The 11451-nt window shown below is 43.4% G+C and overlaps 1 protein-coding gene across 1 annotated transcript; it reads left to right on the top strand.

Annotated features, from left to right (window-relative positions):
* Positions 1–735: 735 nt before the first annotated feature.
* LOC124776716 (proline-rich protein 2-like) lies at positions 736–8224 on the top strand. Its single transcript, XM_047251830.1, has 2 exons — positions 736–894; positions 7794–8224. Exons 1-2 carry the CDS (start codon positions 856–858, stop codon positions 8085–8087), a joined length of 333 nt encoding a protein of 110 aa, XP_047107786.1. The 5' UTR covers positions 736–855; the 3' UTR covers positions 8088–8224.
* The last annotated feature ends 3227 nt before the right edge of the window (positions 8225–11451 follow it).

The raw sequence follows: 11451 nt of genomic DNA, 5'->3' as shown, positions 1-11451 counted from the left end.
ACCGTTCGCCACGATCGGAATCGTGTGTTCCGCGGAGTGCTCCTTTCTGCTCCCCCACAATGTCTAATGACTACTGAGGTCGCTGATATGGAGTACATGGCAGTAAGTGTCAGCAATATGGCCTGCTATGGAAAACGTATGTTTTGGGGTGTCCGGATACTATTGATCACGTAGAGTATCTCTATATGGCTGGCCACACTCTCCCAAATGATGACCCTGTCCTGAACTACAGAAACGTGCTTCCTTTATGAGTTTCAGGATGCCTACCCTACAAATTGCGTTGATGATTTACTTCAAATATTAGCTTCCACAGGGCAGCTACAGGTATATTAGTCATTTAAACCGTTAATACCACATTATCAGACCATGCACATACGTAAGATAACGTTGTACGTAACTACGCTAACGCATGACCAATTTCTTTTTGGATGTTACAGATACTCTACAAATTAATACACTGGAAAATAGTGAGGACTTAGTATGGGGTTTGAGAATCAGCAGATCGATGTAGGAGTGTGCGGATTAAGACGACCTCTCTCTTGTTCTGTCAAGACACAAAAAGTTTCATGTACAAGTACTCTCGTCATGAGTTGTTGGTTCATTATTTCTTTGAGGCAGCCACCTACGAACAAGCGGGTGTCGATGAAGACCTGAGCGACAATAAGATATTCAGTTCGTCGCAGCTGTGCTCTGTGACCTTGTGATACAGCCAGATGCTCCACTGTCGCATTTGGACTGCAGTCTCTGCTCGGTCCCTTTGATGAAGAGTCACGGAATCACGAGTACTCCACATCATGCAGAGGAGAGCCTTATAAAAGCTCTGCAGCCCATGTTCACAACAACACTTCCATCACCATGAGGGCGACAGTGGCAGCTCTCCTCCTGTGTCTTCTGGTGAGTAGTAAGATCTGAGGCTTTATCGACATTTGTGCCCCACGTATATTTACTGGTACTTATATCTACATTCACGTGTAAACACTGTATGCTGCAAAAGGTAGCCTTAACATGGTATTCTCAAATCTAAGGGTAGAAAATTATTTGCAAGTTCGTCGGATCTGTAAGCGACTTCATACTAGTTCTACACGTACAAGTTAAGTGAGTTACGAGATTGTACCAAATTTATCAACTTCGCGTGAATCGTTATAAACTATTAATGCATAATTTTGGTGAATAATTATCATCTTTATTCTTACTGGACTATAACATTGTGACTGTTGCAATCACTCTCGGACCATCCACACGTGACTGCTGGTGGATTTCCTAAATCGTACGACATCAGTCCAGAAAGTTTCGAGAATGGATTAATACAAAGTACAGATAAATTAAGTTGGTGGTTTCAACTCTTAAGGCGTTCTACATACACCTCCTCTTCCCCACTTGATTAATACGCACAGAACATTCATACACCCATGAGCAACTGTCAGTAAAATCTGTTTTTGTGATGTTGTTCAACTGGTGTGTCACATTGGTCTGAATGGCGGTTATGGCGTCAAATCGTTAACACTTCACGTGATTTTCTGCATTTTGTCATTTTGCGATAACTTAGATTTCATAACACCAAATCTCATCACCCGTGATGATTTGTTCCAGAAAAGATTTGTCCACGTGTTTCATTTTATGCTAGTCACGGCAGGTGCCCAGGCTTCGTCGCTTTCGTTCAGGAGTCAAGACGAATGGGACACGCCTTGTACACTCTTTCCTTCTCTTCTTGAACACTTAGAGATATTGCTCCATTACGATTTTTGTCTCAACAATGGCTACACATTACGGTCGCACGTCGACTATGTACTTAACACTGGCTGATTACGACTGAATCGTCGAATTTATATCTCTGTTTCACAGTTTTTCAGGTTTCCACAGTAGTTACTGCGCTAAATCGCTTGTAAGTCAGCTATAAAATCAGTCTCAGTACTTTTTGGGTGCAAGGTGAACTTAGAAAAATGCCAGCACATTTTCTTTCTCGTGTCGATCTGGCGCTCAATTTATAATGCTTCTAATGGTCTTCCATCTGCATATCTACATTGTTTTATGAATTCTGGTGCACTGAAAGGGTTCAAGAAATTTTTTAGCGTCTGGTTCAGCATACGTTCGTTACCATTTGTCATGTCGTTAGAGAGGTTGAATTTTCGCTTGTTCTGTCCATAAAGGCTCCCAGGAACTGCATATGTGATCCATTACAAAAGCCTATCTTCAAGTGATGTTATTTCGGTCAGTCTCTTTATCTCACTAATGTTGAGGTTAAAATCTAAGTAGTACAACTTTGATAATACACAGCTACATATCGGATTTCAAAACACAGCAATTAATCCGGAGGATAAATATTGAACTCATTATATATCAAAATCCTAAAGTATTGCTGCAGAGTAACAGAACAATTTACCACATGTGACGCAAGAATCTTATTCTATATTCTAGAAGCTGGTTACCTGGACCGGTTCGCTTGCTTATTTATTCCACTCTGATGTTAAACAGAACGAGGAATTAAATATCATATACTGACGGGAAAAACCGAAACACCAAAAAATAATTCATGTAGAGTAATGAAATTTCGGGATTATATTTGCCTAGGTAACATATTTAAAAGATAAACTTTACAAGATCACAGGTTAACGTAAGTGCGAGATAAGCCAATGCAAATGTGAAATGCTGGTATATTAATAATCGGTGTAGCCACCAGAATGTTGAATGAAAGCATTCAAATGTGAATGCGATCTGTTGTACAGGTGCCGGCTGTTAGTTTGCGGTAATGAGTTCCACGCCTTTTGCACTTGGTCGGTGAATACAAGGATGGTTAATCTTGTTTGTGGATGATGCTGGAGTTGTCAGCCGATGATGTCCCACATGTGCTCGACTGGAGCCTTATCTGCAGTATGACGACACACTGTAGAGCATATTGAGTTACAACAGGGGTACGTGGGTGAGCGTTAACCAGTTTGAAAACACGCCCTTTGTTGCCGTTTATGAATGGCAGCACGACAGGTCGAATCATCAGACTGACGTACAATTTTGCAGTCAGGGTGGGTGGGGTAATCGCGAGGGTGGTCCAGTTGTCATACGAAATCGATTGCACCTCAGACCAGAGTCACTGCGGTTCCCGCTGCTGCTCAAATTGCTACTGCAGACGCTCTACGATGCGCCAGAGCCATACACCGAACACGATGGTCTTCCGTCTCTGTAGAGCCACGTGCCTCTTCCTGCTGAAGGTTCTCGTGAGCACTTTTGCCAGGAACCAAATACAGTGGCTACATTCCTACCAAGTCTTTCTACAATGTCACAGAAGGAGCATCCAGCAACCTGATTTACATTCTTATACTGGCGCAACTAGCCTGACTCTTATGCGACTGGCGCGAAATTTGAATAGACATCATTTTTTACGTGTAGAAACACGCATACCAATTTTAGTTTGTGTTGCACAAGTCTTTCTTGATACTACAATATTTTTCCGTCAGTATAGACAGCGCCACCATGGCAGGGATGAGTGATTGCGACGAAGAGGGAGCACAAGAGGTCCCAGAGAAAGTCAAAAATTCTTTATTGAAGCATCTGCGTAGCACACCAGGTCAGTGGACGACTTGCTCTGAATTCTGCTGGGCTGCCTGCCTGCATGCCTCACGGTGCTGACGCAGAGTCTCTACGATGCGCTGGCGGCCTCGTTACATAAGCTACTACAGCCCTGTGTGGTGCCTCGGTTGTGTCATAGTGGGAAATGCCCATCGCTTAGGGGCGCACGTTCTCCGATGGTGGAAGATGGCTGGCATGCATGGCGGGGGGGGGGGGGGGGGGGGGGGTATGACCCGCACCAACCTGAGCAGGAGTCTGCCTAGTTGCTGAGGTAGACCTGGGACCGCCTGCTGCGCTGTGGCACTAAATCCGAGAGGGACTTAGTGTGTAGATCTGTTCCCCTGCTGTGACCTCAAACTGGTGACTTCTGCTGCAGGCTCATGTGATGACCTCGTCTACCACAATCCTGTCATGCAAACCTGAGAATAATTTCGTTGCAAACCATCCAGTACTTACAGTCGACAGTGGCACACTTGTTGTGCATATGCGCCAGTACCAGTAACACATCCTAAAACACCACTATCACTACCAATGTAGAAATCTGCCTTCCCACTTGCTGCAGGAGCTTGTGCAGTCCTGTTGAGTCCTCGCTTCAGTGCATCGTCTTTGTCAAATTATCACAATGCGAATATTCTGCGGTAGCCTGCTGGCAATGCTGCTAAAATACACCGCTGTAGCTCACATTAATATGGTCTTATATGGTCAATATGGTACAATATATATGAACGTAACCTTCAGTAAACAACATCTTTCCCTAGGCGTAATCTGATTATCTCCAATAGACTGTCCCTTTGATTTACTGATTACAATAGAGAATGAAGTCCACACTGAAGGTCATTGAAGTTAAAAGCAAGATTTGTTGAAAAGAGATGATTGCATGACATACAGATATGGTCAGTATGCTACAATATACATGAACCTAACATTGAGTAAGGAACATCTTTTCCTAGGTGTAATCTGCTTATCTCCAATAGACTATCCCTTTGATTTACTGATTACAATAGAGAATGAAGTCCACACTGAAGGTCATTGAAGTTAAAAACAAGAGTTGTTGAAAAGAGATGATTGCATGACATACACATTGGTTTACTACATACCCATCCTGTTAAGATTTTCACTTCAGTTAAATTACCCAGTCTTATCTTTATAGGTCTTGTCACACTGCAAAGTGGTGCTGGATATAAATTCCATAACAATATAATTGCCATCTCATTTTACTCTGAAGAGCGAAAGAAACTGCCTAACATCTTGTAGGGCCCCCGTGGGCACGCAGAAGTGCCACAACAGGTCAACACGAAGTGGCAAGAACTCTACTAGTGTCTGAAGTGGTGCTTGAAGGAACTGACGCCATGAATCCTGCAGGGCTGTCCATAAATCCGTTAGAACACGAGGGGGTAAAGTTCTCTTCTGAACAGCACGTTGCAAGGCATCCTGATATCCTCAATAATGTTCATTTCTGGGGAGTTTGGTGGCCAGCGGAAGTGTTTAAACTCAGAAGAGTGTTCCTGGAGCCACTCTGTAGCAATTCCTGATATGTGGGGTGTCATTTTGTTCTGTCGGAATTGACCAAATCTCTTTTTGAATGTACTATCGACATGAATGGTTGCAAGTGATCAGATAAGATGCTTACATAAGTATAACCAGTCAGAGTCGTATCCAGACGTATCAGGGGTCCCAAATCACACCAGTTGTACACGCCCAACACCATTACAGAACCTCCACCAGTTTGAACCGTCCTCTGCTGATATGCAGTGTCCATGGTTTCATGAGGTTGACTCTATGCAAGTACACGTTCATAAGCTCGTTACAATATGAAACGAGACTCGTCCAACCATCAACAGTCCAATGTCGGTGTTAACGAGCTCAGGCGAGGCGTAAAGCTTTGTGTCGTGCAGTCATCAAGGGTACACTAGTGGGCGTTCGCCTCCGAAAGCCCATATCGATGATATTTCGTTGAATGGTTCGCAAGCTGATACTTGTTGACGGCCCAGCATTGAAATGTTGCAGCAATCTGCGGAAGGACTGCACTTCTACCACTTAGAACGATGCTCTTCAGTCGTCGTTGCTGCCTTTCGTGCAGGATCTTTTACCGGCAGCAGCGATGTCGGAGATTTGATGTTTTGCCGGCAAAACTGGTAAAATGGTCGTACGGGATAGTCCCTACTTCATCGCTACCTCGTAGATGCTGTGTCCCATCGCTGGTGCGCCGACTATAACACCACTTCAAACTCACCTAGATCTTGCTAACCTGCCATTGTAGCAGCAAAAACCAATCTGACAACTGCGTCAGACAGTTGTTGTCTTGTATAGGCTTTGCCGACCGCAGCGCCGTATTCTAGTTGTTTGCACATCTCTGTGTTTGAATACGCAAACCTTTACCAATTTGTTTGGCGCTTCAGAGTAAGTAAAAGATGATCTGATGCTAATTCAACTGGAACTCTCTGCAGACATTTGGGGTGTCAATAGAATCTACTGTGGTGTCGAGAACGAGACACGATGTCGAGAATGAGACACGAACGTCAGTTCCTTTTGATTTTCTTCATACGCCGATATCTTTCTTTGTAGATTAGACTCCTAGACTTGAAACAGCACTGGGACTGTCATGAACATTAACGTCGTTTGTTTTGTGCCATTTTTACGAGTTACGTCCTCATAGTCGGCGCCCTCACTACTAGTCACGCTAGGGATGTTTATTGATTGACAATAATCCAGTTCAGAATTTCTCCGATTTTCTCCAAGTGCTTCAGGGTTATGATTCTCATGTCACTCCTGCCTTCCACCATGGCCACCTTGAGGATTTGACTTCATCAACAGCATCACCAATTATGGATACGACAACTATTACTTTTATATGTCATATTTGCACCCAGAACATAAGAATGCCAGTGGTGTCTTACTCCAACGGTACATTTTCTCCTTTTAATCCACACCTACAAGATAGAAGAAGAAAAACCTATGTTATCCATTATTAAAGAGGTCAGTGACTTAGAAAGGAGCTGAATATCTGTCAACAAAGATTTCTGATCATTTCCATAATATCATAAAATATTTGACATACAGGAAAGCAAGTTTCAAAGGTAATTTAACACCATTTCTTCAGAACTGTTCGGTATATTCCATTGACGAATTTTTTCTCTGAGGACTGGTAGTCTGTAAAAATAATAAAAACACCTAGTTCTTAAGTGTAGTTACTTGTGAAGGTCCCCCTGCTAGTCTAACCTGAGCAATCCTATTCGTCTCTAACTACTGGAAGCTCTACCCATTTGAACCACCTTAATAAAGTGATGCGTTGCTCTCCCATTACTGTCCCCTCCCCCCCCCCCCCCCACACACACACACTCAACACACTTCACACTACCTTCTATTGCCAACCTGACCCCTCAGGATGTGTCCTATTAAGCGATCACTTCTTTTCATAATGATGTGCTATAAACTTCTTGTTTCTGCAATTGTATTCAGTACCTCCTCAACAGTCTATCCGTCTAATCCTCAGCAAGGTTCTGAAGCAATACTTTTCCAAGCTTCTATTCTCTTCCTGTTTGAAGTACTTATCATCCATATTTCATTTTGGTACAGGGCTACATATCACACAAATACCTTCAGAAAATATGTCCTAACACTGAAGTTCATATTCGATATCAACAATTTTGTGTGTTTCAGAAACACATGGCTTCACTATTGTCATCTGCAATTTATATCCTCGCAATTTATATCCTCTTTTCTTCGGTGACTGTTATTTTGCTGAGAAAACAACAAAATTACTTTTAGGCCCCTTCCTAAGCTAATGCTTTCAACAAATATAAATTATTCATTAACTATTTCTTATACAACTTTTTCATTAGGTGTTCTGGGATATCAAGTATGCCATAACAGTAGTTATTTGTTATTTCGTTTCTGGCGAATAACAAATAATGGCACGAAACTACATCAAATTTGCATGAATGCATAGCCCTACATTTCTTTGTGATTCCTTGAAGCACTAGACAATAATGGTTGATCATGTACACTCATTCAGTTTCTGCAATAAAACGGTAAGACTGATTTCTAATGTGTGTCAGGGTAACAAAATGCATCTGATAATTCAGTACTAATAGTATAAGTCATAATTTCTGCGATTCTTTGTCATCATTTCAAAACTACATTAATGGAATCTTAATCTCCCTACCGAAGGAATACCACTTAATTTCCATCTACAAATATGGTGTAGTTTACAATACGACATTCCACTACAGGTATCAGCATGCCGCAGCCAAGAAACTCCACCTGGCCCTCCTGGACCAACTGAGGGGCCACAACCAACTGGATCACCAGGCCCACCAACCGGAGGTCCTGATCCAACTGGTCAACCAACAGGAGGTCCTGAACCAACTGGACCACCAGGTCCACCAACTGGAGGTCCTGAACCAACTGGAGAGCCTCAACCAACTGGTGGCCCCCAGCCAACTGGCGAACCTCAGCCTACTGGAGGACCTCAACCTACTGGACCACCAGCGCCGCCTAGCCGTATTTGGCGTGGTGTTTTCTAGTGATGCAAGATTAGCGCACCAGGAAACATTAAAGGATTTCAACTCTTTGTAGTTGAAGTTAGCCAAATTAATTGATGGAAGTGTTCTTATGAAACATAAAAATTAATTCTGATTAAACCAGCAATGAAAAAACCCCATTAACGTTTTATTTACTATATACTGTAAAATCATCAAATTCTACAAAAATATGATGCAAATACGCAAAAATCGTTACATGCCTCATCAAATTCCTCACCACATCTGGAATTTATGTTTTCTAGATCCTAGCATATCTTCCGAAAAGAATATTAACCGGAACTCAGCGTAACGTAGGAAGCAGCAATAATAGAAGGGATAGGCATGTAGCTGTTTTAGACTGCTCATAGATGGTGCTGCCATTTAGAGGGAACCTGTCGCTAGTGAGACCTTAAGTTGCATTCATCAAGATACGAATATTTGTCAACATAAGCAGATGAATGTCCGCGGTACTGTTTGAAGATAACGTCATCAATAAAAATATAAGTCACTAAACTTAATCACACATATCTGACCATTCCGTTGTATTTGAAGCACAATGGCTGGATGAAAGTTACGACATTAAAGGTAAAAAATTAAAAAGGAAACATAACATAGTGCGAGTCGTTAAGGACATAGTGGGCAGAAGCATCTTTTTTACAGTGGAAATATTCTTGAAGTCTCTCTACCTAATACGCAGCTCTGAGTAATACATGGGCATCCATATAAAATTGGGTGGCCTGATAAATACATGGGCAGTCATATAAAAGGCCTGAAAAATTTTTGAAAGGCTAAAGAAGAACTGTGTAATTTGTGATCAAACTTCAGTAACAAATTCTTCAAGCTGAACGTCTCAAATTATTCAAGGTTGGCTCTCCAAAACTTTCCGATCGAGGCTTTCATGATGAATTTGAGAATGGGCTGCTGCCAGTTTCTATGTAGGGGAATGATGCTAGCAGTAAAAAACTACATCTACATCTACATCGACATGGTTACTCTGCAATTCACACTTAAGAGCCTGCCAGAGGGTTCATCGAACCATTTTCATACTACTTCTCATCCATTCCACTCTCGAATGGCGCGTGGGAAAAAGGAACACCTAATCGTTCAGTTCGAGCTCTGATTTCTCTTACTTTATTGTGATGATCATTTCTCTCTACGCAGGTGGCTGTAAACAAAATATTTTCGCATTCTGAAGAGAAAGTTGGTGATTGAAATTTAGTAAACAGATCTCGCCGCAAAGAAGACGCCTGTGTTTCAGTGACTGCCACCCCAACTCGTGTATCATATCAGTGACACTCACGTCCCTATTGCGTGATAACACGAAACGAGCTGCCCTTCGTTGCACTTTTTCGATGTCCTCCGTCAATCCTACCTGGTAAGGACCCCACACCGCTCAGCAATATTCCAGCAGAGGATGGACAAGTGTAATGTAGGGTGTCTATTGAGTGGGTTTGTAGCATCTTTAGTACCCATGTGGATGACCTCGCACTTTTCTTTATTTAGTGCCAATTGCCACTTTTCGAACCATACAGAAATTCTCTCTAGATAATTTTGTAATTGTAATTGACCGTGTGATAATTTTACTAGACGGTAAATTACAGCGTCATCTGCCAACTATCTAATGAGGCTGCTCAGATTATCACCTAAATCTTACACTACTGGTCATTAAAATTGCTACACCAAGAAGAAATGCAGATCATAAACGTGTACTCATATTATACTAGAATTGACATGTGGTTACATTTTCACGAAACTTCGGTGCATAGATCCTGAGAAATCAGCACCCAGAACAACCACCTCTGGCCGTAATAACGGCATTGATACGCCTGGGCGTTGAGTCAAACAGAGCTTGGATGGCGTGTACAGGTACAGCTACCCAGGCAGCTTCAACACGATACCACAGTTCATCAGGAGTAGTGACTGGCGTATTGTGACGAGCCAGTTACCCGGCCACCATTGACCAGACGTTTTCAATTGGTAAGAGATCTGGAGAATGTGCTGGCCAAGGCAGCAGTCGAACATTTTCTGTATCCAGAAAGGCCCGTACAGGACTTGCAACATGCGGTCGTGCATTATCCTGCTGAAATGTAGGGTTTCGCAGGGATCGAATGAAGGGTAAAGCGATGGGTCGTAACGCATCTGAAATGTAACGTTCACTGTTCAAAGTGCCGAAAATACGAACAAGAGGTGACGGACACGTGTACCCAATCGCACCCCATACCATTACGCCGGGTGATACGCCAGTATGATGATGACGAATACACGCTTTCAATGTGCGTTCACCGGGATGTCGTCAAACACTGATGCGACCATCATGATGCTGTAAACAGAACCTGGATTGAAACTTCCTGGCAGAGTAAAACTGTGTGCCGGACCGAGACTCGAACTCGGGACCTTTGCCTTTCGCGGGCAAGTGCTCTTCCAACTGAGCTACCCAAGTTCGACTCACGCCCCGTCCTCACAGCTTTACTTCTGCCAGTACCTCGTCTCCTACCTTCCAAACTTTACAGAAGTTCTCCTGCGAACCTTGCAGAACTTGCACTCCTGAAAAGATTAAAACTGCCAGGAAGTTTCATATCAGCGCACAATCCGCTGCAGAGTGAAAATCTCATTCTGGAAACATCCCCCAGGCTGTGGCTAAGTCATGTCTCCGAAATATCCATTCTTTCAGGAGTGCTAGTTCTGCAAAGTTCGCAGGAGAGTTTCTGTAACGTTTCGAAGGTAGGAGACGAGGTACTGGCAGAAGTAAAGCTGTGAGGACGGGGCGTGAGTCGTGCTTGGGTAGCTCAGTTGCTGGAGCACTTGCCCGCGAAAGGCAAAGGTCCCGAGTTCGAGTCGCGGTCCGGCACACAGTTTTAATCTGCCAGGAAGTTTCATATCAGCGAACACTTCGCTGCAGAGTGAAAATATCATTCCAGAACCTGGATTCATCCGAAAAAATGACGTATTACATTCGTGCACCCAGGTTCGTCGTTGAGTACACCATCGCAGGCGCTCCTGTCTGTGATGCAGCGTCAAGGGTAACCGCAGCCATGGTCTCCGAGCGGACAGTCCATGCTGCTGCAAAAGTCGTCGAACTGTTCGTGCAAATGGTTGCTGTCTTGCAAACGTCCCCATCTGTTGTTGACTCAGGGATCGAGACGTGGCTGCACGATCCGTTACAGCCATGCGGATAAGATGCCTGTCCTCTCGACTCTTAGTGATACGAGGCCGTTGGAATCCAGCACGGTCTTTCGTATTACCCTCCTGAAACCACCGATTCCATATTCTGCTAATAGTCATTGGATCTCGACCAACGCGAGCGGCAACGTCGCGATACGATAAACCGCAATCGCGATAGGCTAAAATCCGACCTTTATCAAAGTTG

This window comes from Schistocerca piceifrons, chromosome 2 (genome assembly GCF_021461385.2).
Source record: "Schistocerca piceifrons isolate TAMUIC-IGC-003096 chromosome 2, iqSchPice1.1, whole genome shotgun sequence".
Taxonomy (NCBI): Eukaryota; Metazoa; Arthropoda; class Insecta; order Orthoptera; family Acrididae; genus Schistocerca; species Schistocerca piceifrons.
Note: the sequence above shows the minus strand (reverse complement) of the source record. Positions and strands in the feature narration are given on the sequence as shown.

What these genes read in the sequence shown, in the direction of transcription:
- LOC124776716 (XM_047251830.1), top strand. Translation starts at nt 856, where the DNA reads ATGAGGGCGACAGTGGCAGCTCTCCTCCTGTGTCTTCTG. An exon ending in CTCTCCTCCTGTGTCTTCTG is followed by an intron (nt 895 to 7,793) that starts GTGAGTAGTAAG and finishes ATTCCACTACAG; the next exon opens with GTATCAGCATGCCGCAGCCA.